The sequence below is a fragment of the Dermacentor albipictus genome, chromosome 5 (assembly GCF_038994185.2).
Source record: "Dermacentor albipictus isolate Rhodes 1998 colony chromosome 5, USDA_Dalb.pri_finalv2, whole genome shotgun sequence".
NCBI classification, from domain to species: domain Eukaryota; kingdom Metazoa; phylum Arthropoda; class Arachnida; order Ixodida; family Ixodidae; genus Dermacentor; species Dermacentor albipictus.
Genome location: NC_091825.1, coordinates 147,929,360 through 147,955,756, shown reverse-complemented (window position 1 = coordinate 147,955,756; position 26,397 = coordinate 147,929,360). Strand labels below are relative to the sequence as shown.

At 42.8% G+C, this 26,397-nt stretch overlaps 3 protein-coding genes across 3 annotated transcripts; 2 read left to right on the top strand and 1 right to left on the bottom strand.

Annotated features, from left to right (window-relative positions):
* Nucleotides 1–487: 487 nt before the first annotated feature.
* On the top strand, nucleotides 488–2,164 carry LOC135906223 (brain acid soluble protein 1-like). Its single transcript, XM_065437508.1, has 3 exons — nucleotides 488–714; nucleotides 1,010–1,252; nucleotides 1,555–2,164. Exons 2-3 carry the CDS (start codon nucleotides 1,016–1,018, stop codon nucleotides 2,080–2,082), a joined length of 765 nt encoding a protein of 254 aa, XP_065293580.1. The 5' UTR covers nucleotides 488–714; nucleotides 1,010–1,015; the 3' UTR covers nucleotides 2,083–2,164.
* Nucleotides 2,165–4,405: 2,241 nt separating this feature from the next.
* Tcs1 (Threonyl-carbamoyl synthesis 1) lies at nucleotides 4,406–9,432 on the bottom strand. The gene is made up of 5 exons (XM_065437510.2): nucleotides 9,215–9,432; nucleotides 8,748–8,940; nucleotides 8,279–8,513; nucleotides 8,056–8,192; nucleotides 4,406–4,567 (listed from the first exon to the last, which is right to left on the bottom strand). The coding sequence occupies exons 1-5, from the start codon at nucleotides 9,336–9,338 to the stop codon at nucleotides 4,513–4,515; spliced, it is 744 nt and encodes a 247-aa protein (XP_065293582.1). The 5' UTR covers nucleotides 9,339–9,432; the 3' UTR covers nucleotides 4,406–4,512.
* A 160-nt stretch (nucleotides 9,433–9,592) lies between these two features.
* LOC135906224 (probable ATP-dependent RNA helicase DDX10) lies at nucleotides 9,593–25,477 on the top strand. Its single transcript, XM_065437509.2, has 19 exons — nucleotides 9,593–9,813; nucleotides 10,062–10,122; nucleotides 10,956–11,086; nucleotides 11,779–11,937; nucleotides 12,568–12,688; nucleotides 13,562–13,676; nucleotides 13,825–13,921; nucleotides 14,361–14,465; nucleotides 15,913–16,075; nucleotides 17,285–17,369; nucleotides 18,211–18,309; nucleotides 18,599–18,686; nucleotides 19,457–19,545; nucleotides 20,512–20,782; nucleotides 22,036–22,182; nucleotides 22,910–23,074; nucleotides 23,896–23,958; nucleotides 24,738–24,883; nucleotides 25,261–25,477. The coding sequence occupies exons 1-19, from the start codon at nucleotides 9,613–9,615 to the stop codon at nucleotides 25,439–25,441; spliced, it is 2,487 nt and encodes an 828-aa protein (XP_065293581.1). The 5' UTR covers nucleotides 9,593–9,612; the 3' UTR covers nucleotides 25,442–25,477.
* The last annotated feature ends 920 nt before the right edge of the window (nucleotides 25,478–26,397 follow it).

Sequence of the window (26,397 nt, the reverse complement as noted above, 5' to 3'; positions counted from 1 at the left end):
ATGTCATATATAGGCTTTATTATGGAAGCACCGAAAATACATTAATTGGCAACCGCCAAAGCAGGTATAGATGAAATTGGAAAGAAAGAGGGGAATGTTTTAGTGAATGCACGACTAAGTTTAATGCTATATCTCTCCTCGTGATGACCCATTTGAGACCGAAGCGCACTTTCATTCCACAAGAAAGTTTTTCGGTGGGCGGCTTAAAGGTGTGAATCTCAGACAGCCAAGCAGATCAGGCTAAGCTTCACATATGTCAGTGTTTCAACGCAGCGCATTTTTTTTTTTCAGCGCACCCGAAAAATTACCGCGCACGTAAATTCTTGTTGCGGGTGCATCTAATTTTGTCTCTTAGGCATGCAGTCGCGAGCCATGTTGGTTGGCCCAATTACAATGGTCGTTTCGGGTCAAGTTGACTGTGTCATTCCGTGCCGATAGGCGTGCCCGATAGTGCGGCACCGGCGTCCCTCGCCGCCGTCACGATAGCGGCCGGTCGGGGGCGGTGCTGCAGTAAGCGGACGGACGCATGTGCGAAACAGTGGCGCTCAGCCGGCCGCAGCAGAGCCTATAAAACAACCCCGCCCTCTCCACGGAGCTGTCAGAGCGCTTGTGAACTGCGGCTTGCATCCACGAAAGAACACTTCCGCGACATCCCAGGCCGTACTGCTTCCTGCAGCCGCTGTTTTCTACAAGTGGGATACGCATAGACGAAAGGTGAGCGAAACGTGTTTCTTCGCTTCTTCACGAATACGTTTAGGGAAGTTTCGTCGTTCTAAGGATGGAATGAGAAAATCGGCAAGGCGTGTGACTTGCTGCCAAACAGCCTCCGCTATAGCATTATCTCGCTAGGATTCCAAATAACCCGCGCTGAAAAACATGTTTACACGTTCAGCGCTCGCTCAGCTTATTGTATGCTGAGTAATGTTATCATACTGTTTTGTAGTGTACGTCTGCCATTTCCCGCGGCGCTCCTATCGCATACTCTGCGTGACCATTGCTCTTACTCCAGGCAGCAATGGCGACGGAAGCTTCTACCGAGCCCGAGGCAGTCGTGGGGTCTGCTCCGGTCACCGAACATCTCGTGGTATCCGAAGACAAGCCAGCTGCTGTGGAGCAGCACGCGTCCTCGGAAGCGAAAGCTGAGGAGCCAGCTGCTAAGCCTGCAGAGACTGTGCAGGACGCACCCGTTTCTGAGTCCACGAAAGACTCGGACTCTTCTGCTACGACTGAATCACAGGAGGAAGACAAACAGGTTCGTTACCAGATTATCATGTTGTCCAGTGCTATGTAGTGTTGAGGCAGTTCCTTCTGGACCACGATCTGTCACATGGTGCCGCGCCCCCCCCCCCTTTTTTTTCGGTGCTTTCCCCTTTGTCAAATCAAATCCGGCTACGTTTATTACAACGACCCAGTGTATGTCCATCGTACACTGCAGCTAGTTGACGCAGGAAACCGGCACACGCATTCCTCCCGTAGATCAGAGAGTGCCGTTCATTCTCATTCCACCGTAGTTGCTGCTTTACCGCAATTTGGGCGTGGCGTTTGCATTTCCAGAGCGACAAGCCGGAAAGTCAGCAGGCACAACCCGCCGCGCCAGAACCTTCCAAGCCGGACGCTACCGGCAGCGAACCCTCACCTGCTGCGCATACGGCTCCTGCTGCAAATACCGCACCTGCTGCTGAAGTGACGGCTTCCACCACGGACCCCACAGACACAAGCAAGTCCGAAGCCAAGGCTTCCACCACGGACCCCACAGACACAAGCAAGTCCGAAGCCAAGGCTGAGGACGCGAAGGCGGACACCACCGTTGACCAGGTCGCCGACCAGCTGAAGGACCTTGTCGTGAAGGACGAGACCGACCCGAAGAAGGCTGACGAGACCAAGCCATCGGAGTCTGAGAAGCCCGCGTCTTCGGAGGTCGCCGCGCAAGGCGACGTCTCGCCAAAGGCGCCTGAAGCAGACAAGCCCGCGTCTTCAGAGGCCGCCGCGGAAGGCGATGTCTCGCCAAAGGCGCCTGAAGCAGACAAGCCCGCTGCCGAAGGCGAAGAAAAGGGAAAGAAGCGGCGTTGCGTCATAGTTTAGTTTAATATAGGTTAGGTATTCACTATTTATATGAACATCCTTTTTACAAAGTGTTCTTTAATAAACCTTTTTACACTCCGCCTCCACTGGCCTGCTCGCTTATCCAGTCACGTATTGCTTTTTCACTGTGCGTGATCTTATATTTTGCCGGCACAAGCAGAGTCTACGGTCATATAAATGGTTGCCGACTATAAAGATGGTGCCCAAGTGATTTGTCAAACTTGCTGTCCCTTAACCGCTTGCACACTACTACGTTCCTGCTCCTTTACATTTTCGCTTGCGTGGTCTTTGTCCCCTTTTCTATGCCAGCGGAAGCGTATTAACCTATCCATTCATTCCAGCCACCATCACATGCATAAAGTTATACGCTCGAAATGTCCACACCTAATTTTTTAGACTACTGCGACGCCGATACCGCGAAGAACGCGCAGCGACTTTGACCTGCAACACTTGGTTGAAATGTTTAGACACGGCGGCAACAGTTCGCGCGCAGACGTACAAGTATCAACATGGCCTAATATACACATCCTGTCTCGTTTCCGTCACCGTACGTGATGCGCCAGATGCACTCGAGTTCTCCCTTCTATTTTCTGTGGGAGGCGTGCAAATGCATTTGTTGCGTTGACTAATCTTGTTGCTCTCGTCTTGCCCATTGTTCTAGACGCAAGGAGGGGTGTATACCCCCTCTAGTTCGCTATCGTACACTGCCTGGATCGATAACCGATTCGGCTGCCTTTAGCGAGGGCGACGTCTGCCGTAGACGATAGCTAGGTGCCCACTGGCACGTAAGCTTGCAGACATTGGTCGCAACTTCCTCGGTCTCGTGTATATATGCGGTGGACGTCGTGATAAACGGGCTCGAATCGGTTAACTGCTGCCGTCTACGCAGATCACGCAATTTCCCGTATAGCGATGTCGAGAAAATTCTGGGTGTTTTCATACGTGCATTACTTGAGTGCTAAATGACTAGGAGGCACATATCGCATAGTGCATGGTTCACGAAACACCCGCCTCCCTGTTTTTCTTTCTGAGGGCTGGTGGGGGTGGGAGGTGTAGAGTGGATGAAAGTGATAACTCCCTAGAGATAGTGTTGAACGGTACATGAAGCTAGGTTATTTGATGCAGGACCATGCGGGGGGGGGGGGGGGTAGAAATGTGTAGAACTGCGCGAAGGTGAGGCTTTCGGTATTCTCTTGAGGCCCATCTTTTCACTTTCTATCTAAACGCGCAGATGCCTGACCAGGACGCTCAGTTCATTGTGAATAAGTGACCGTTCAAATCAGAAGCCAAACTACGCTGTAGGTTTGTGCCGGACAGCTCAGCGCCGACGAACAGGAATTGACACGCTCCGGATACCGAGAGCGGCGGCCTGCACTTTTCTGCGGCAAATTGTACGTACAGCGAATCGACAAGCTTCTTAACAGCTATATATTATTCATGAAGCCCGTGTACCCCACACCCGGTGCAGATGCTAAGTCCCGTCGCAGGCCTGTTATCTCTCCAGCTATACCATGCGTATTTAAAGTAGCAAGCAAAGCCACCTAGAGTGGCAAAGGCTCTCGAGGATAAAAACGACGAGACCATCTCGACGTTCTCTCTTGCACAGGGCTGACTTCGTCCCCTCGGGAATCGTAATACTCGCAGTTGAACAAACTAAGATATGCACGACTTGTGTCTGCGACGATTACCTCGAATTATTGCAGTATTTCAGCACATACACGTCGTGATGCTGCTTCACCGAAATTTCGCACGTGCGGTAGATTTTCGGGAATGCGCAGGAACGGCATCGCGATACGTGTGATCTACGTATGATTTTTGCCAGCCTAAACCAGCAGTCGCAGCGGACAGCGGAAATGTTTGCGATAATCGCCAATAGACTCCTTGGTTACCAAAATTTATTAACCTGAGTGCACATACTGAAATGACGGAAGTTGGCCAGGCCTCAAGAGTATCTTAAATGTCGTACAGGCTCTCTGATAACAGCGCCAGTTTTGAGATAGTCCTCCAGAAAACCAGCCCAGAACTGCATCTCAAAAACTGGTACTAGTCTCGGGATTATACTTTGTGGATATGGCTCGAGCACCGACAGCGGCTTCTGGGCTTGAGATAGCGCGCACCTAACTGCAAGCACGGCCACGCTAAGTTCAAGACCACGCACGTTGTTTTTCGCGAGTGGTGATGCTCGATTAGTGCCTTTTGGCCACAGCAGAGGGTTCGCGTGCTTTACACAACAGCGAACGGGTCTGTATACCTTTTCACCGGTTCTCATATCCCCAAGAACAGTAAACAAGATAACGGCTACTGATAACAATATAAATGGCTATTGAATTGATGACAAACTATTTTTATTTGGAGATGTCTTATGTACAGGTTATGAGGAACACTTGCGCATTCATCACCAGATGACTCAATAGTTGATGCAAACAGGTGCTACACTTCTTTCAGGTGAGACTCCTGCAGTAGCCTTCTGCACAGGTGTGGAACACTGCAAAGAAAATAAATGATAGTTAAATTTAAACTCACGGCACGTACCAAAAACTCAGCTAAGCATTTTTGGAATCCATTTCGAGCTTTACAATATTCTTTCGGGCGTGCGCATATCTGACGCGAGTGCTACTTGAATCAACTGATTTGGATGTTTTTAGGAGGCCTGAAACGGGTTTCTATATGCTGAATAGTGAACAGGCACGCAGCACGCATTCTTAACATGTCCCGAATATCGCCAGACTGAATATTTCGCGAACCCTGCAATAAAGAAAACGTGCAATGAACCCAACGGCATTATTCTCCACCGCTTGAAGTGGCGCCTGTTGGCAGTTTCGTGACGGCTCAGTCCTCCCAGAGCCGATCGGGCGCGGAGGTTCGTGCAGCAAAACCTCTAAGTGAGGCATACATCTTTCGGCGTCTTCCTTTTAGTACCGGCAGTTACGCATCAAAACTATAAAAATGCAACTTTTCCTTGGTTGGCGGAGTTGCAAACCAAGCCTCGTAAACACCCTCGGCAAGCACACACGCGCAGTGCCTAGTATTTTCTTGAAGTAGAAAGGCACTTCTACATGTTGATGGTTAGGTTGGTTAGTTTGGGTTTAATGGCACAAAGGCAACTAAGGTCCTGCTGCGTCATGTTGAGTATGTTTTGAACAAGTCATATTAAGAGGACTCTCTAGTTCAGAGCCAACTACGACTTTCCTATTCAAGTACACGCGAAACGTTCTAGCTAGACAAAGTGTAGGAAGCAGAATTTTGATTTTTGGCCTCACTGTTTTATTGTGACGTCAGGACACTTGGCGAATTTTCGCCGTCGATGTATAGGTTCCCTTATAAAGTCCAAATGCGAAAAGGTCGCGCTCCGCATGCTATGGCTGCGAGGGAAAGCAAAGAGGGATGGCGACTTGATGCCCATTATAAAATATGAAGACGCCAAATAAACGGACACACACAAGAGAAGAGAACGGGAAAGGGCGCCACTCGCAACTGAGTGGCGCCCTGTCCCCTTCTCTTCTCTTGTGTGTGTCCGTTTATATTTTATAATGAACATCTAACAACTAGCCCAACAAGAAGTGCTTTTAAGACTTGATGCCCATCGTCATGCTACGCGCCCACTGTTCGCGGTCACGTGATCAAGCATGCGCAACGTGGGAGGGGAGCGCGCGCTGAAGGGGGGGGGGTGAAATGAGCGGGCGTCTCCTCTTCTGGCCAAACCGTGGCTGCGTATGGCTGTACGCTCGCCCCATCTTGGAGGTAATCCGCGACGAGTGCAAATGAAAGGCGCTGGGCGATCAGACATGGCTGGTCGCTTCATGTGCGCTGTCTTCCCGCGCCTATAGTGTTGGCAGTCGCCTAATCTCAAGTTTCGGAGACGCGTTGGAGCGCGAAACACCATTGAGCTTTCGTTCCCAGAGGTGTTCGCAGTCATCTAGTGACATATCCTCATGTTTGCTTGTGCGCGCGTGACCCCATGTTTATAAATTTAATTAGTAATCAAATGTTCACTGCAATTTACACAGCCGATGCAAGTACGAACCTCCGTGTAGTCGTTTATTTGCTTTCAAAGCTTCACATATCGCGGGAAACAAACTTTTCTTACAAGTACTGCGGAAAATCTAAGTTTAAAACGATTGAAGCACAAAGAATACACGGCCGCAACTATGCACTAAAAACCTATATCTCAGTGTTACAAAGTGCATTTGTGACAGCATCAGAAGCATACAAATGCGATATCTGAATTTACAGATTATTATTATTATTATTATTATTATTATTATCAAAGCTTGAATTATTATATACAGCTTAGTGGATACGGCAGCACGGCCATGACACTGGTCGGTAACGTCCACGTGACTTCCCCGATAATCTCCGCATTTTAAATATTAACGCCAGAAGTTTAGTCCCCAAGTTTCCTGATTTCTTGTCATTAGCTTTGTCCTACTTCCCCCATATATTTGGAGTCACGGAAACGTGGTTTCATAATGAAATTTGCAATGCCGAGGTATCGCTACCAGGCTTTAATGTTATAAGAACTGATAGTAGAACAGAAGGTAGAGGCAGCGGCGTTGCTTTATATTTACACTCCGACTTAAAATTTTCTGTGCTTGATGCTCCTTCTCAAGCTGAGTCGGTCTGGTGTAAAGTTTATTTTCCCTTCATTAATTACTTCTCTCCACCTTGCGGCTTTCCGCAGAACTACTACAGCAATCACTTCCAGGTTTGCTAACAAATAATCCACGCAAATTTCGGAGCTCTGTTCTGCCAAAAGAATCTACCACTGATATTTTTGAAATACATAATTCAGTTACAAGTGATACTTATATGATTGCAAATGCATTTAATAGTTACCTTAAATATGTTTTTATACTTGATAACTCTGTTGCTCCTCATTTTATAGAGCAGATGCATAGTTCTATTAACGACGTTGTTGTTTCAAACCAGGGTGTGCTGAGTTTGATTTTAAAACCGGATCCGAAAAAGAAAGGTAGCCCCGACAAAATAGACAATGCATTTCTCTCTAGATACTCCATATGGACTAGACAATATTTAACTGTTACTTTTTCAGAAATCTCTCTCGACGTCTGTTGTCCCTTTTGCCTGGAAAACGTCTGAAATTCTTCCACTATTCAAATCTGGGAATAGGCAGTTCTTACTAAACTACAGACCCATCTCTAGCACATCTCATTCTATTAAAATACTTCAACACACAATTTACAATCATATCGATTTTCTAAAGTAATAATGTTTTATCAGATGCTCAACAAGGTTTTCAGCGCAGATTTAGCACCACAACCCAACTCAGTGAATTCACTCACGATATCCTCCAGGCCCTCGATGCAAGTGATCAAATTGACACAATATTTATTGAAGTTTGTTCTCTATTCCTAATTTAGACTTTACCAGGCTCACACTTTATGAGGCACAAGATATGTCATGTTGCATCACAGTCAACATTACGCTATTACTATGTTCTCTTTGGTGTAAGCTTTTAAAAATGTAATTAAACTTAATTTGTCAAATTCAAGCAAGATGCACGAGTATGTGCTGCCCCAGGAAATGCACACCACAAATTCGATAACATATGCGAGAAAATGCACACCACAGATAAGACATGCGAGCAGGAAGACAAAGGTAAGTGAAGGGCATAAAAAGGGTGAAGAAAAAAAAAGAAAGAAAGAAAACGGCACTGATCTATGCTTTCTTCATAACCTGTCTTTTGCACTGCTGAAGTCATGAACCAACCAGTCCAGATGGTACTATGTTATAACAGATGGCTTGCTAAGTATGCATGTGTGCTTGCAAATAATGTACAAATAAAGAGGGCAGACTCATACCCTTCAGTACAACACAGCATGGCTGATGGTGCATATTATGCTACCCAACAACTTTCCTACAATGTTCAAGCAGACAGATGCAAAAGATTTCTTAGAACGACTTCGGCGGAGGAGCTTAGCGCTATCTGAAAACGTATTGTGTTAAGCTTACCAGCCCTCTCGCAGAATCCTGAAACAGCCTGGCAATGAGAAGTCAATAACTGTGGACCCTTCCCTGTGGAAACCAGACACTGACAAGTCACCTCTATCGAACACAGCATCCAGGAATGGCCAGAGGCTCTGGAATTCCTGCAGGCAGGACAAGATGATGCATATGTATGAATGCTTCAAACAATGACAAGCTACAATGACAAAAAGGCTTGAGGGTTCTTCACCTGTATGGTAAGAGTGCTCATCTCTGAGCTCACATTGGCACTTGTGAGTGCCAGTGGTCCACCACAGAGTTTTGTCGTCTGCCTGATGAAATTGCTGTCTGGAACTCGGACGCCGACGAGGTTTGTGAATGGATTCAGAGCTGGATTCAGGCGCGGCGTCCGGCAGAACACTGCTGTTACTGGTCCCGGGAAAAGCTGGCGCAGTAGGTTCTCAGGGATAGAAACTTCAGCCCACCTGGAACAGGCATGACGTAGTAGGTTCGTATATATCTAGACGATTAAGCGAAAGCCCCTGTGACAGAAACCTGCCAGTGCACCAAATCTATCCATTGTTTGACCTGGCTGAACAGTGCATAAGGCACACTATGTGCAATCTCGCGCGCAATACAATAATCAAGTGTACTCCACGCTAAACAAAGTGAACCAGTGACATTACGATTGCTTTCGCCGGAACAGCACAGCGACTTACTGCGATATGTCAGCAACGTCGTGTACGCAGATTGCGACAGGTTTTCCGGCATCTCTTCTTTTCAATTGGAATAGCCGCGCAACAGATTCTGAATGTTGCGCGAGTGCCGCAACGCCGTAGATCGTGTCTGTGGGTACTGCAATCACTCCACCCGCCTTCAATATAGATGCTGCTTCTTTGGCTGCATCAAGTCCTACAAAACCACAGACAAAAACCAAACAGTGACTAGCCAGGTAGTATAGCGCACGTGTGGTCTAGTCACCCTCTGGCACTGTACCACCGGAATGGGGCCATACAAACTAAGCTGCAAACAAATCCGAAAATGACATAGTTCTTCCAGCGTTAATAGGCACATAGGAAATGGAAAGACACATCATGTGCGCAAACGCCGAGCACAGATCTGTCGGTCGCTGAGGATGACGTTAGACGATTGCATCAGCTGCGAGCGCAGTATGAATGACACGTACGGCGGTTTAGAGGAGAGGTGACTGGTATAACCTTCGGTGTGCTGGACATTGTATCGCGTTCGTGTTTCCTGACTATAGCGGAACACAATCCTTGGAAGCGTGTCTTTGTTACATTGACGCGCATAATGCAGTTACAAGGAAAGCCAAACGCAACATGACACGGCCGCAGCGGCGAAAACGTAAAAGCTGGGCAGCGCCATGTTTAAAGATCTGAGTTTCGGTAAAACGCGAAGCAATATAAATGTTTTGATTACATAACTTATAAACAAAAATTCTTATTTTATTTAACATTTTTTGAATAATAAGTTTGCAAATATTGCCTAACTTAATATTTTATTTAAAATGGTTGGCTAACGTTTCTTGAGTTACTTAAGCTTCTCGTTTTGCCTAATCTCAATATGGCAGCGGCCACATGCGAAAACATGGAAGGCAAGCAGCATTCAGATAAACGCGTGTTTACGAAAAGAAAATGGAACAAGCCGTCAAAGAATTTCAGCCGACGTGGAGAAAGGGAGTCAATGAAAGTTTACAGAAAGAGACAGACGAAAGGCCTAACGGAGACCGAAGAAATCAATAGGCTACGAGCTCTTTACGAAGACGTAAGTACGCTGTCAGCGCCTAATTTTGACAACATAAATTCGAGTGCGTACAGTAAAATACAGTGCGCTAATCTAGAATATTACGGCTAAGGTGAATACGTGTTGCAAATTAGTTCGCCTCATCTTCTTGTTAATTGCAGTGACGGTACACGTATACTTTATCGCGAGACTGGGCGTACTGACAAGCATTTGATCAGCACGGTGTTACCCGATTACGCTTCTAGGATCTGTCTTTCTTTTTCGTTTAGTTCGACTCCAAGACCGTCGAAACCTTCAAGGACTTTCCGCTGTCGACAAAGACACAGCTTGGTGAGTGTTTAAATTATGTTATACTAAGCTTGTCTCTTGTGAAACTCCATGCGTGTAATGGCCCACGTGAAGTGTCCGCTGGATTGTGCCTACAGCTAGCTGCCGCAGAAATTTACCTTGCGTAGGCGCGATAATTGATAGCATGCCCGCACACCTTAGACAGCAATCAGTCACTGCCTTCAGCCCGTTGGCGGGCAGCGATGTAGCGATGCTTTAACGACAGAACGAAGCCGGTTGTGTGTATGGGGCATTGCCAAATAACAGCGTGCAACTCAGTGCTATGTCGCTGATTACATGTCTCAGCCCTACACGCGTGTACTGCTTTCCACAACAACCCTGTTCATGCTTGTAACATTTGACATGCGTGGTACACAAGTCTCAATGCTGTCGTTTGTCTTTTTGCATCATTTGCGCCCTTTTATGTTTCACTTTGCCATACAGTGCGAAAAATCTAGGTTACTAGCAAAACAGCGTCACACTTCCTTGTTCGTATAATTAAAATGCTCCTTGGAAAACAAATGGTTACATGTAAGCAACAAATAAATTTAGAGTAGACAGACTACAGCATGCAGTTATTAAAGAATGAAATTATGTGGTCTTACATGTCAAAACCACGACATATATCTAGGTATATATTATAGATTATGTTATAGGCTATATATATTATATGTATATAGATAGATTATGAGGGGAGCCGTAGTGGGGGACTCCGGATTAATTTCGACTACCTGGAGTTGTTTAACGTGCATCTAAATCAAAGTGCATAAATTTGCAAGGTTTAGAGATGTTATTGTCGTTTGTTAATTGCGCCAACATTAATACGTTTTCTACAGGGCTTCAAGAGGCTGGCTATGTAACACCAACTGAAATTCAGCGAGAAGCCATTGGACTTGCATTGAGAGGTCTTGACATCCTTGGAGCTGCCAAGACTGGCTCTGGCAAGACACTTGCATTTCTAATACCGGTAAGAAATGACTTCATCAGATACACTAAATCGTTGTTTACTCTGTTCTGCACACATTCTTATAAGCCATCGACATTCTCTTTCTTAAAAACTGACAGCTGTTCAGAAATATGTTGTAATGGGAACCATTATATACTTCACTCATGCCCAACATGTGTTAGGAGGATAAGAAAAAAAAAGTATTCTTTTTTTTTGTTTACTCTGGAGAAGTGGCTTGACATTTTCAGAGTTGTCTTCTGCACATGCTATATTGTAGAGGCATTATAGTTGTGAAAAACTGTTGGTTTTTGTCAGTCAACCAGTAAATTGTATTGTGCCAAATGGATCATGAACAGGCATATAAATGTGGGAAAGCAGAACCATAAAATTGTAGGTGGGGTCTTTGTACTAAACATATGCCTGTATCGTTCACATGCATGAACCTAAACAAGTGTATTATTAAGGAAAAAATGCTAACTAATACATAGAACACGTCATGAACCTAAAGAACAACAATGAAAGTGCAGAATGTGAACATGAAGCATGTTCATTCTTGTTCGCTAGATGCGTAGCTATGTAGAACACTTTTGAAAGACTTATATGATATGAATATCTTAATTTGCTTGTCATTAAGACACAATTTGGGTTATTGTACAGTTGCGCACCATATTGAAGGCTTTCAGCATTTCTGATTGCTGTTTTTCTTCTTGAAGGTACTGGAAAAACTGTACTGCGAAATGTGGGCCCGCAACTATGGCATTGGCGCCCTCATTATAACACCAACACGGGAGCTGGCTTACCAGATTTTTGAAGTGCTCAAGAAGATTGGCGTGCACCATGACTTCTCAGCTGGTCTTGTAATAGGAGGAAAGGTAAATGCAAGAAGGCTTGACGTACATTGTTAGTAATTTTGTTGTTCCTATGCGTTCAAAGAACAGTTATGAAACCTGGTGCTGAAGATATGGTTTCCTCACAATGTGTCCATATTTTGTGTAACTAAAGGGTGTAGTGTTGCACTTCTCTGAATGGGGAACGATCATGTAGCATGCCTGAGTTGCTAGGAAGTCTATTTCTTTTCCTGTCTTGTATCTCCTGAAAGCTTTTTCAATTACTAGATGTGTGCAGCTTTCCTTCCAATAACTGAAAGTTTCATATCTATTCCACGTGCTTATTCTCAAACAGGTGGAGCTTGCATTAAAATCGTATTGTCACAGCCAATTATCTGCTTGGTTGCTGGCATTCCTGGCTTAATGGTGTTTGTTATTTATTACTAGAAGGCTAACTCACAGTACTTGGGCAGGAGTGGGCTATAAGTAAATTTCAGTCCAAGCAAGTTTCTGCAGAATGAATTATTGTAAGGGAAGGCAGGATTCTTCTGCAGCACACTGACACACAGGACAGCAAGAACAGCACAGACACCATTTGATGTTGCAGCTAAATGTTTTGCTGCTGCCTCGTATTGAATAGTGAGACACATGTATTTTGGTTTCCCCCTTCTCTAGGACTTGAAGTTCGAGAGCAAGCGAATGGACTCGTGCAACATTGTCATTTGCACACCAGGCCGCCTGCTGCAACACATGGATGAGAATCCATTGTTTGATGCCACTCAGCTGCAGATTCTTGGTGAGTGATCTGCAACATTCAATGTGTGTGCACAGAACTAACCATTTTGAGGTGTCGTTATAGACACCCTGTGCTGAAGCTTTCCACGGTTGATAGCAGTGCCAGAACACACAGCCAAGCGAGGGGAGGAAGCAAAACACTAAAGACACAATTCAGAGTTGTGATAACACTTTGGAATATCTATTGCGAGGCATGAGCGCTCGAGATAGGCAAATATTAACGTATGTTCAACATGTAACGTTAAGACAAGTGATGAAGCATGGGTGCATCTCATGGCATTTAGGTCATTTCATTTTCTTCACAGCCCCAGTGGCTTGTGTCGGGAGCACTGGTGTGATAAATTAGTTCCAGCGCCCTCAGGCGAGTGCAGCAGGCCTGTAGTAAATCAGGTCCTGAATATACTGTACTAAACATATTGTGTAGTGCAACTAAAAAAAAAAGCCTTATTTGCTGGTGTTTTTCAGAACTTTGTAATGGTCTGGATAGCGATGTAATGGTCTGGAAGTGTTGTGGTGTGTTCACATTCCAATACCACAATGGGCATGAACTTTGTGTTTTGTTTTGTTTTTAGCATTTTAAAACATCTTGTCTACTGCATAAGATGCTAATTGCAATGCTACTGTGTGCGAGTTACCAGTACGTAGTACACTTACATGCTGCAGACAAACGTGCAGCAAAAATGCATGCAAAAACTGTTCTATGTATTTTGGCAGCATCATACTCGCAATTGCTTGTTTTTGAAAGAGTGTGCGATTTGTGTTAAATTTCTGGCACCAAAACGTCAGCTGCACATTTTCATTTATTTGGTTCTTTTAGACAAAATTCACGCTTGTGTTTTTAACGCTAGCAATGACGTGTTCTGACTTCTTTCAGTACTGGATGAAGCAGATCGCATTCTAGACCTGGGTTTTCAGCAGACGGTCAATGCAATTATTGAAAACATTCCACTCGAACGTCAGACATTGCTTTTCTCTGCAACACAAACCAAGTATGTGAAATACTTGTTGCCATTATACATATTAGCAGCTGTTATTGTGTAGATTTAAAGCCTGTTTTTTCCATTTTCTCATGGCTTACATAAGGCAAAATATTTTTTTTTAGCTGTGTGCTATTCAACAATTAATTTTATTCCTTAGGTCAGTCAAAGACTTGGCAAGGCTGAGTTTGAAGGACCCAGCTTATGTGTCAGTTCATGAGCATGCCAAGTTTACAACACCTGAAGGTCTCAGACAGGTATGTTGGTCAATTTGGTCATTACAAGTGCTTTTTCATTTCATACTTTCAGCGCTGTTGTTTGGGTGCTTAGGCAAGTTAACCTGTATACTGTACTTTCAAGTAGTACATATTCCTATGGTGTCCTGTTTCTTCTTGTTTTGAAGATGTAATGGGCGGCCAGTGTTACAGATCTTATCAACTTCTTTTAAACTTGCCTTGTGCTAGATGACTTTTTCTTGTGGACTTGGCAGGGATACATATTTTGTAAAATAATGCGAGAGGAGATAGTAGGTTACAATGTAGAATGTTAAAGGAGCAAGGCTCATTTGTTTTAGTTTTGGTACTTGTACAACTTGCATCTTTGTTCTTACTTAGATTAAGTACAATTTAGGACTTGTGTTCTGTTTAATGTATGTTTAAAATCTGTGATGTGAATCCTGTTTTGTCTTTCCTGCAGAGCTACGTTGTTTGTGAGCTTCATAATAAGCTGAATCTACTCTGGTCATTTATACGAAACCACCTCAAGCAGAAGATTCTCGTCTTCCTGTCCAGCTGCAAACAGGTATTTAGCAGCTTGCATTTGTTTGTTTCATTTTCACATTCTCTTTTTGCCTGTTGTGTGGATATAGTAGTTCCACGCATTCATTACTACACTAGGGTAGTGTAACAGGTAAAAATGCAATTTTACTCTGCACACTGCAGTTACAGCTGACTTGTTCTAAAAATCTCTAGGTTTATCAGATGACAAAGTCATGACAAGCATTATTCTAATGTGCCAACAGTAATTAAGGTAAGCCTTCTTTTGTGCTGAGCCAGTTCTCACATGTTTCTCTTCAGTAATGTGTGCAATAGACCTTTAATGCTTGTGAGACAAGTTTAATGAATGATTATTTGATTAATCTAGCTTCAAAGCTTTAGGCATCCTGCTAGTAACAGCGCAAAATGTAGACAAGAGATGAGACAAGAAGACACCACAAGCGCTGACTTTCAACAATGTTTATTCCCAAAGAAACACGGCTTCTTATAACCATTGCCCACACGTGTCGCAGTCACATGATCACTTATCATGTGAAACATGCACTTTTTCTTTTTTGCACTCAAGATAGTGGTTGCACATGCAAAAACTCAAGTTCTTTTTTTGTCAGTAACAAGGACAAAAAAAAAAGAACTTGAACCTGAACACGTGTGGGCAATGGTTATAAGAAGCCGTGTTTCTTTTGGAATAAACATTGTTGAAAGTCAGCGCTTGTGGTGTCTTCTTGTCTCATCTCTTGTCTACATTTTGCACTGTTACTAGCAGGATGGAAAACCAACAAGCCCAAGCTGCTATTCTAGCGAGAGCTTTAGGCATGCCGTCTTCTTTGGACAGGATTGAAGATTCACCACACGAGAAGTGATTAGCAACTGCACAGCCACTCCAAAATGGTCTTAAGCCACCGCATCTTTGACCAGAGCTACTGCTGAGTTTTGTGGCAGTACCCCTACAGAATCCTTGTCATTTTAATGCATGGACAATGAGCAAAATATTTCTCCTCACTGTCTAGAGTTTTGAACTTCTGGGATTTAATGGAGGCTGCATAGCAATCTCCAGTACCAGCTCTTGTCCTGCACTCAGTTGTTGTGGAACTTTCAAAGAGGGATTTGCCTGTGTTTGCCAAGTTTTTCATGCATTTAATACCAGGTGCCCTAGCACAAACAGGGAAGTATGTATCAATACAAATACAATAAGTGAGTGCTATATAACTTTCATGTGTGCGTGCCATTTGGGCCTGATGACCTGCTATGTTCTTACGAAGCGATTAGCACAGGAGGATATCTTGTCAAGCTGCCTGCTGTCATTTTCTTGTGCAATAGCTCGTTATATCACTGTTATGCACTGTCCTTATCCTTCGCTCTGCTCTGTTCAAGCACTAAGGCAAATTTCTGCTTAAATCTGCCTCTTCCCGTTATACAGCGAGCTAAGAATTGACCGCTCGCACCTTTTTTTTTTTGTCTTTGCTGCTACTCAGGTCAAGTATGTGTACCGAGCCTTCTGCCGTATGAGACCTGGCATGACCATCCTGGAACTCCATGGCAACATGTTCCAAATGAAGCGCATGGCCGTGTATGATGAGTTCTGCCGCAAACAGAGTGCTGTTCTGATCGCCACCGACATCGCAGCACGGGGCCTGGGTAAGAGGTTGCAGGTGTTGAGCCCTGCCTGGCTGGGTTGTGCAGTAAAGGGCTCATTGTATAGTGTTCCACCTACCAGTTCATCATATTACTTCATTCTTTCCTCATTTCTATCCCTAATAGCTAATGTACCTTGTTAGGTTGAATGTATGCAACCTCCAGCTATAGTTGGATACAACTTATGTCTATACTGAAGCCCTGCCCATGACCTCATAACCGCCAGCCACTGTTCCTCCGTGAGGCTACAAATAGTTTGTACTTCAAACTTTCCCTGTTACCTAAATAAGGTGGTAACCACAACAATAAAATGAAAAGCACCTAATTTTGTAAGGTTTCACTTGTCTACTATAGTGGAATGGTGAAAGCCTAATTCTATATTGAACTGAAGTAAAACGCATGCTTTGCTGCAACAATTTATTGTCAAGTTTCACTTCTGTTGGCCGTGACGTTTCATCAGTAAAACAGGGTCAGCAGTGAAATGAACTGTCCTGCGGGCTTTTGAAGAGTGAAATGCTTAGACTCCGTACACTTCGTCCATGTCTGTTGCACACCTCACCACTTCCGCTGATGAAAAGACTTTTCAAGAATAGCAGATACTCCGAAGGTATCAAGTATGACGCCATTTTGAAACCGTCACATGACGTCAATTTTATTTACTTCTGTGATTGGCTGGCGGAGTAACAACCCCGTGCGGTCCATGTACATTGGTTGCCAATTGCTGCTTTTTTAAAAAGTTGTATCCTACTGTAGACTGAAATGACATAGTACCTGACTCCAGATATCGTCAGGGGTGTGTGTATGTAACAATTGTTCAAAGGGGTGAATTAACTTTATATCTTGAGGCAGTTAGCGAAAGTTTTAACTTGACTGCAATAATCATAGCAGCCTATTGTCTATGCAAAATGGGCTTGATTGGTGGTGCTGACTCACTGATTTTACTAAATGTGGTATACTATTTTGTGCACATTGAATTGTGTTTAGCTAGGCCCATGTGACGTTGGGTATACCATAAAATTTAGTATGTGTGTGTTGTGTACCATTTGCTCTGAGGTGTGCAATAGTGCCTACTCTGTAATTACAGTGCTGCACTGTGCAAAATTTCTTGTCAAGTTATTTTCTCTCATTCTTAGAGCATTTAGTTTGCATGAAAATTGTTTCATCGTTTGCATCCCTTTAAGTCAAACTAGTTGTTATGTTTGCCCTCTTCAGATTTTCCAGCCATCAACTGGGTGGTCCAGTTTGACTGTCCTGAAGATGTCAGCACTTACATTCATAGAGCCGGAAGAACAGCCAGGTTTGTGCTAGTTGATTAATTTAACTCATTGAATGAATGGTGGTGAGATTTTACATTCAAAGGAGATACCTCTCATTGGTTAGTTGAATAAATTAAGGAATTAAAGCTGCAATTTTATCTCTCAAAGAAAGACCTGGGACATTAGTGATGCCAAGGGCTATAGAATCATTTTGACTATGTGGAATGATTTAATACACACTAGAACTTAGCACATGAATATTTGAATTCCAATTTAAAATCTGATTGCTGCAAGTAGGAATTGAATTTACAAGCTTGTGTTTGGCAGCAGAATTCCATAGCCACTAAACCACTATGGCATGTGTCCATGCCAGCTACGAATTGTTGCTGTACAACTGTGCTACCACATTTGAAGCCTTTTATATTTATCATGATTTTTTTTTCTGCCATTTTCTTTTCTTGCCCCATCTGCTGTACTGACTCCAATGTTTACACATTCTTTAGATTCAAGTTAACTGCTCTTTTCTATGAATGTGAATACCACCTTTATTTGTGGCCATTGCAGCACAGCTGTGAAAAGGAGTTTTCACTGCGCCTCGGACATTTTTTTCCTGCTTTTCTTTTTGTAGCTTTTTGTAGTTGCTTTCTTTCTATGTGAAATGTCTTTAAGAAAGCACGAAGGGGGATACTTGCTGAAACCGATGTAAGAAAAACATGTTATAGCATTAATTGCTTATATCTTTGCAATCATACTACCCACTCACTTCTTTTTCTTTCTTTTCTTTTTTGAGAGAGGAATTGAACTGATTTGCTGATTTTACATAACACAGATGATTTTTTGTAGCCTGAATGTATTTAACATGTTTTGTTGGTGTGCCTGTAGGTTTGAGAAAGATGGCGAAGCATTACTGATCTTGCTTCCATCAGAAGAGCCAATGGCAGAGCAACTGACACAGAACAAAATACCAATATCAAAAATACAGTGAGTATGATGATTTCTAATCGTATGTGTTTTCGGGACAAAAGGATTACGTTGGGCACTTTGCTGTGATGAAATGTTACTGTAGTCATTGAAAAAAAGCAATATGTCTAAATAATTGCTGTCTACATGACATTCATCATACTACTTTGTAGAGTAGAAAACTTCTGAGGAATTTTCTTGTAGTTACTGCCAGGTGCTTGCACTGTTTGATCAAAAAAATATAGAGGGATAAAGGTGGTCCACCAGAAGACCTTGATAAACTTGTGCACTGTGCTGCTCTTCTGTTCAGAGTCAATCCCAAGATGTTTGTGAACGTACAGAAAAAGCTGGAATCCATGTGTGCCAGAGACGTTGCACTAAAGGAGTGTGCACAAAGGGTGAGTACATTTATATGTACACATTTTTCTTAAGCTTGTGATGACTTTTGAAGAATAATTTGATTTCTGCGAGAGATTTGTTTAATCTGTTTCATTGTTTAAAAATTTTCTTTTGCAAATGGTTTTGTGGTGAACTATAAATTATACAGATGTTATTAGATATACATAATAGATTAAATATTATTTTTTATTATATTGACATGTGGACTTGTTTATCTTTTACGGCTGAGCGCTTTTCACTATCTAACAAATGTTACTGCTAAGTGCGGTACGTGCCTGCATGTATCGGAAGTTTCTCGAATGGTATCGATGGTTCTGTTGTCACCGAAGCTTGTGTAATCTGATCGCATGTGTGACACAGATTGTGTAGAACTGTAAGCAAGAGTTGCGGGCACCACCGATTACTCTGGGACCTTCAATGACTCGTGTATGAAAGCTGATGCGCTTGACCGGCAGATCAGATTCTCGACAATCGCCAATGGTGTTCGCCGTTATCGCCGCTCTTTGAGTGTAGTCCGATTTTAAGGGCACAAGTTTGCCCAATAAAACACTAGTTTCGTGAGTCCCAGCTTTGCAGCTTTCTTCACCGTCACTATTACGTGGCAATATAATAGCACATTTTCTAGCATATTCAGGCTAAATATTTGTGTTCACATTGTGACAGGGCGTCAAGGGCAATCTGTGTCCCACAGAAATATAATTTTTCGTAACTTCTCTCTGTGAGGTTTGTAACTGCCTTGTCTTCTTTTCTCTCTCTCCCACCATTACAGTGCTTTACAGCTTACTTGAAAAGTGTATTTCTCATGAAAGATAAGACTGTGTTTGACGTCACCAAGCTTGACCTGGATGCATTCGCAAGGTGAGACTGGCAGTTCATGAGGTGGCAAAGTGTTTGCAGTTGAAAAGCTTCAAAGAGGCTGACAGAGGGGAGGGGGGGGGATGCTTTATATTTAGTTCTCTGAAAATTGCAAGCTGACAGACTGCCAACATTTGCACATGTTATTAAAACTGTTCTTTCCTCATTTTCTCAATGTAAACTGTCTACATACATTTTACATTGCTTGCAGATCATGTATGTAACTTGCTGAACCTAAATATGTAGCTCTCAACGCTTGCAACTTGTCTGATGTCTTACATGCTTAATATAATGTTACATCTTCCCAGGCCTCTGTAATATCATTTTGTTTCATCAGAATGCACTGTAGCTGGCATTTAATCCATGATGCTGCTACATATTTGTCTTCGCTTGTGTTCTCTGTGCACTCCTGTTTGCTCAAGTTTTATGTATATTTTGGGTACTGTAGCTAGTCAATGATACTGATTAATAAAATTCCAAATGGTAATATGTACCATACATTATAGTAATATTTACTTTATATGTACGTAGTAACGAGAAGTCATTGTTGTCTCTTGCTATCTATTTACAAATCCATTACGCTGCTTGAATATTATGACATCATGATTACTATGCGAGCTTCTTCTAGCATACAATACTCACTTGCAAAATATGACATGGAAGTTGCATTAGCACAGTACCTGTGCTCCTTGCTGATAAAGCTCACATTCTTTTATGGCCACACAAACTTTAATCTGAAATGTATAATTTTTACAGCAGCTTACATTTATAGTTGCCATGTATGTGTAGCATACATTATCGCAGAGCATTTTTTGAATCAGCAATCTTCTTCTTGTCCCTATCTTTTGCATTTCAGTTTTGTGCACTGCATCAGGAAATACTGTCTGGCTGGGCAGCTCCTTCTGTTGAGCTATTAAGAGCAGTCTGTTTAATTTGCTGGCATGTGTGTTTCTGTTTTGCATGTTTCAGGTCCTTAGGGTTGGCCATGGCTCCCAGAGTACGCTTTCTTCAGAAGCACATGAAAGAACTCGAGGCGAAGGAAGCCAAGCAAAAGAAAATCATGGAAGAAAAGGCAGCAAAGGCAAAGAACACAAACAATGTTCAGGCAGGACAAGATGTCTCCACAAAACCTGTCTCACCCATCAAAGGCCCTGACACTGAGGCATTCCAGTTTGACATGACAGATGAAAGTGAAGACGACATTTTCACAGTCAAGAGGAGAGTGATATACAAATCTGATGTAAGCAATGTGAATCTTGTGCTTGGTAACTCAACTTTGGTGTTTTTAAAACCAGACTGATGCAGTGTTTATTGGCTGCATACTTATAATTAAAATCCACTCCACTAGCTCATAATGTTTATGCCATTCGACTATTAATATTAAAATATTTGGAGTGTTGTGTTCACTGCAGCTGGAAATCTCTGTACAGGAAATATAAGGGCGGAAAAGACCGAGCAGGTGAATGGGAATGTTTTTTTCTTCCATTTGACCTTTTGTAATGATTTTAATAATTACCCAAGACCAACTAACCTGGCAGTCAGCCCTCATCTGTACTAATAGGAGTAATTTTTACATTATTACGTTAGTGCATTTGAGCTCATGTAATTCTAGTTTTTAATATTCTTTGTAGGAATTGTGGAGAGTGGCAATGAATTTCTAATGTGTGCTTGTATCAGTAAAAATTTTAAAGTCTGGATTTACTTTTTCGTTTCTTTTATCTTTTGCAGGCAGCTTTGTAGTATTGCCTGCAGAGTGTGTGTGTGTCCCTTGCCACATGATTAATGGCATCTTTCCTTTATTTAAACATGCAGCAACGTCAATGCAATCTGCACTGTAAAATTCTATTAGCTGTTTCTGCATGGGGCTCTTGTATTGCTGATTCAGCATTCTTGTCCTGTAGTGGGTTGGTGTGGTAGTGAAGGAAAATCAAGCTAGGAGTGCTCATTTCCTATATGTACTTGTGATTACAGAGAGGCTTGTGGTTTTTCATTGGATGTTGGCTGTGTCACAGGTTAAAAGAAAAATACATAAAGGTTCTCTTATCTATGAAATTCTCTACATTGGAAGATGTTGACAAGTGTTCTACTATCCCAGTAAGACTGCACTTGTTGCTTGAATCTTTGCCTCATCATGGTTGTTATGAAGCTGCTATGGCATTGTGCTACTGGGAACAACGTAGTTTTGCTTCCCATTCATACTGCTCCTGTCCTTATGAAGAAAAGAGAGAAAAAAAAAAGAAGCTCATATGCCAAGATTTTGGTGCTATTCAAGGGAACTACAGGTGATCAAAAACACTCTGGACCTTTCCTCCACAATATTATTCATAGGTCGGCCTTAGCTTTCAATTATTGTTTGATGTGCAATAATAAAATAATAGCCACAAAGAGGAAAGAGCTGACTAACAGTAAAGAGCATGCGAGCACAACTTCTGATGCAATCACTCGCAAGTTTTAAATCCTTGTTTCTTGTTCCTTTCTTTTTTTTTTTTGCAGGATGATGACAAGGATGTGGCTGCTGTGTTGTATGAAGAGGACACAAAGAAGAAGAAGAAGGTTATAACCAAGGTTGCCCTGGCCAAGAAAGTGCTCAAAAAGAAAGTGGTGCCAAACACAAAAGTAATCTTTGATGATGAAGGCGAGGTAAGATACCTGATAGCATTTCTTTCCACTGTTTCTATGGGGCCAGTGTTATGATCTCCTAAGGGAAGGCCATCTGCTTGTAGAGAATGTGAACACCTTCAGTGATGCTACAAAAGTGTAAGCGCTACTGAATCTTCTGGATTAGTATTTTCATAAAACTTGAATCTCTTTCATTTTCATGTTCACGATAAGCAAGGTTGGGGAAATGTGGCTAGAATGACAAGTGAACCACTGTATTTTCACGAATATAGTGTGAGATTTTCTTTCTTTGTTAAATTATTAGCTCAAGGAAGCACTTTTTGTTGTACTGCAAACCAAGCTTAGAGGTTGAGCGACAAATCCCCCAGTTATTAAAGTCTAGCTCAGTCATCACATGTCTGAATTATGAAGGAAAGCCAACTTATCAATTCTGCAAAGCGAACACTGAAGCATATGGTATGTGCCTGCTAAGAAGTGAACTTGGGCCTGCCTTTACAACATCAGGTACCTGCAAATGCAGCTACCCAGTGAACACATTTCTGTACCCTTTTGGCATTTCATCATGGTCCTTCGGGAAATTTATAGTGCTGTGTTACTTAACTATGCAGCTCTCCTTGTTTTGCATTTTGTTCCATTAGTTCTATCTGCATTAAGTTTGTACCTGTTTTGCAGTGCTGCATTGATATGCTTCGTTAATTATGCAAGGTTTGTAACCTTGGTGACCTAAAAATATTGTGATCATCCACAGGCTGTTGAAGGCATCAACGTCCAGAAGGCAGAAGTGGTCAAGAAATTGCTTGAGGAAGAAAAAGCACCCTGTGGTATTGACCTAGAGATCTCAAAGAAGATTCTTGAGGAAGAGGACAAATTCGACAAGGAGCGCTACCGAGAGCGAATCAAGACAATGCACAGGGTATGGCTTGAGGTGTCACTATAGTTTTGATGCAAGTCCCTTATTCCATGGGCTTTCTTTATTTCAAACTTTGTTAAATTTGAAAATATTTTCGAGTCCCTTTGAGCTCAAATTAATGAGATTAGACTGTACTATGTGTGACCTCGAGCTAGCTGTGAGTGCCACATGATCTTGATCTGCTCAAGATTTGTGCAGCTCTTTACTGGGACTTCCAAGAGAAGGAAAGTGCAGATGAGGATGGCAGAGAACTAGGTAATGTGATGAGATGAGGAAGTTTGCAGGCATAAGATGTGGTCAGCTGGTTCAAGACAAGATAATTGGTGATTGCTGGGAGTGGGCCTTCATCCTGTAGAGGACAAATCGACTGCTGCTGCTGATAGTTACATGGAGTGCCACAAGTAAGCCTAAGTTGAATGTGAGTCCTGGTGTGCGAAACCTTTGGCAACTCCACTGCAGGTCACAGAGTAGCATAAATTTGGTTTCTATGTGTTAAATTGCATATCTTAGCTGAAAAAGAGGACAAGTGAGATGTAGGAGCTCAAACCAAATGTCCGAGTCCTTGGCTCCAGAAGAATGCAATTCATGATTACATGGTTATTTCTGCCTGATAACTTCTTTTCTCCTAGTCATTGTTGGCAATTCGTTTGATGCAAAGGATGTCTTTTAAGACCATTCTTGTTTGCAGTTGACATATCACTTTTGTGACACTCTCTCTTACAGTACTGATTCATAACCAGCATCAAGGGCAGTTTTGTTGGCATAATTCTTGGCTTTCTTTAGCTGCTTATCGCCCTTAACACTTTTTTCTTTTTTGGTTTCAGATAAAGCGATTGAAGATGCGACAAGAGCGCAAGGAGCAGAGCGGCGAGGCAGGAGCAGAATTGGTATGTGCCACTTTGTCTCTTCTTAAACACTGCAGTGACTGCAGTGAAACAAACATATAGTAGTACCTCATCGGTAAGTTTTTAACGGGACCGGGGGAAAAAATGTGCCAGCCAGGAAAATGTAACCATTACGAAGGGAACAGATAGCTACAGCACAACGTCAGAAACAGCCAGAGTGGCTGCCAGTGCAGTTATTAGTTGTCTCAGTGTTTGTACTGTGACTAGGAACCATGTGTGTGTGTAATTAAAGGACATGCACAGTGGTCCGTGACAGTGAACCGCCAATTGTGTAATGCAAATAAGACCCTTGCAGGCCCCAAATAAAATGTAGCCCTGTAATTGTTCCTGGTAGGTTTTGATAGATGCACACTTTTTTAAAGATACTTTGCAAACTGCTCTGTGCATTATTTGTCCCAATGTTTGTGAACCGCCTGGCTTGTGCAACTTTTATAGTTTATTGCAATCTTTGGTCGCTTGTTGCAACATGTGAGAGCCAATTTCTCCCTGCACCATGATATTTACATGCGGCCACTTTCAAATGCAATGTAAGATGCAGGAACATTACAGAACGATCCTGTATCAAATGGGAACATAATACATAGGAGTTAGTGGGATTTAGGTTGGGACCACGAAAACCTGATGTAGCAGCCAGGAAAACGCAACAGTGAGAAACGTATCAATGGGGTTCTACCGCATTTGTGTGTTTATTGTGTGCATGTACACCATATTGTAGAATGCTAGGAAAACCAAGCTACAAGGGTAGTCTTTGTTCCTAACAGGATGCTGGCAGCGGAAGTGAACATGAGGGTGAAGAGCAAAGTGAAGGAGAAGAGGGTGAAGATGAGCAAGAAGCAGCATCTGATGCAACAGATGCAGAGGACAATGAAGGCACAGAGCCTAGCTCTGAAGATGATTTGCCCCAAAGGTTTGTGCACTGGTTCTTCCTCGCATCTCTGACCTCCGCATGCGTGTTGCACAATGGATTGTTTTTACTTTCGTTGCTCTTGTTATTCCATTTTGCGCCTGCAACAAAGTTTATCATGACATGTGTTCAAAATGAGGTATAGCCACCTTTTCTGTGAATGGGGAAGCACTTGTTGATGTAATCATGCTGTTGGATAGGAATCCTTATTGCTTTGTTGTATGAGCAACAATCATGTGTTAAACATTGCTGTCTTTAAGTTCTAAATATCTTTCATTCTCTGATATTTTCAGCAAACTTACTTCACATCCAATTAATTTCGGTCTGCTAAATCTATACCTTCCTCTTTCGTGATACCAATTTTATATTTTCGCTTTTAGAGGAAAACGGAAGGCCAGCCAAGATGCTAAGAAGTTAGCACCTCAGAAGAAACTAGCAAGGAGGCGGCCACAGTATGCAAGCAGCGGCAGTGAAGAGGATGATGACCTTGGACCCATGGATACTGGTCTTGACTTGGAAGGGGATGAAGCATTGGCTCTGCACATGCTGTCTAACCGGTAATTTATGGATCTAAATAAATATTATTTCTAAGGTTTACACTGTAGTCTATGTATGAAACAAGACTGGCATCGCCGAACACTTTTCCTATTTGCTCTGAAAGGCATGTGCCTTGTTGGATACCAACTTGCCCATGATAAGAGGCATATTTAGGCTGAAGCAATGCTTTCTTTTCAACAAAGCTGCATGAACTCATATAATTCAAGTGCTCATTAAATATTTGTTTTGCTGTGCGATTCCTATTTACAAAAGTAATCTCCTATCTTGATGCTGATAATGAAAGTAAGTCTACAATATGGTGCTTAACAGTTACTCAGAGTTTTGCACCGAGTGCAACAATAATTTGTTCTTCTTGGCTTGTATCACCGAATTTATCACCCCTGACCTCGATAATTTATTTAACGTAGTGTTCAATCTTTAGCCAATTCAGATGCATTGTTAGGATTCCCTCTGGCTTTTCATAATTTAAATACACTGTAGGATGTTGGCCTGTGATGGTCTGAAAGTAGCCCAAGTGGATGCCGACCGTGTCTAGTCCCTGTGATCAATAAAAACGGAAATGACACTGACCAAGTGAGCAAATAGACTTTATTTCAGAGACCAAGCTGTTGATGCCCAAAGGTGGGTGGCTACCCTATTCCAGGTAGCCATGGCCCTGTTGTGATAGCCTGGACCTGTTCATCAGCCAAAGTGAAGAAATTATTTTAAGCTTAACATATTGGCCTCCACATGACATTGTTCACAGTCAGCCCCTGTGACCTTGTTCTGTCAACCAAATTTCAGGATTGTTTCCAAGCATTGACTGAGTGACATTGTATGCACTACAGAGAGAGAGAGAAATAGAAGAGAGGAAAAGCAGGGAGGTTAACCAGAGGCACGTCTGGTTTGCTAGCCTGTACTGGGGGAGCATGCACTGCAAGGTGGTAGAAAAAGGTAGTGGTGCCCTGGTTCGCAGTCAC

Excerpts from the sequence above, each read along its gene's own strand:
- LOC135906223 (XM_065437508.1), top strand. The coding sequence starts at position 1,016 with ATGGCGACGGAAGCTTCTACCGAGCCCGAGGCAGTCGTGGGGTCTGCT. Across the intron at positions 1,253-1,554 it reads CACAGGAGGAAGACAAACAG|AGCGACAAGCCGGAAAGTCA; the intron begins GTTCGTTACCAG and ends TTGCATTTCCAG.
- Tcs1 (XM_065437510.2), bottom strand. The coding sequence starts at position 9,338 with ATGCGCGTCAATGTAACAAAGACACGCTTCCAAGGATTGTGTTCCGCT. Across the intron at positions 8,514-8,747 it reads GACGTTGCTGACATATCGCA|GTGGGCTGAAGTTTCTATCC; the intron begins GTAAGTCGCTGT and ends TGCCTGTTCCAG. Across the intron at positions 4,568-8,055 it reads AGGATTCTGCGAGAGGGCTG|TGTTCCACACCTGTGCAGAA; the intron begins GTAAGCTTAACA and ends TTTTCTTTGCAG.
- LOC135906224 (XM_065437509.2), top strand. The coding sequence starts at position 9,613 with ATGGCAGCGGCCACATGCGAAAACATGGAAGGCAAGCAGCATTCAGAT. Across the intron at positions 17,370-18,210 it reads AGAGCCGGAAGAACAGCCAG|GTTTGAGAAAGATGGCGAAG; the intron begins GTTTGTGCTAGT and ends GTGTGCCTGTAG. Across the intron at positions 22,183-22,909 it reads TCTTTGATGATGAAGGCGAG|GCTGTTGAAGGCATCAACGT; the intron begins GTAAGATACCTG and ends GATCATCCACAG.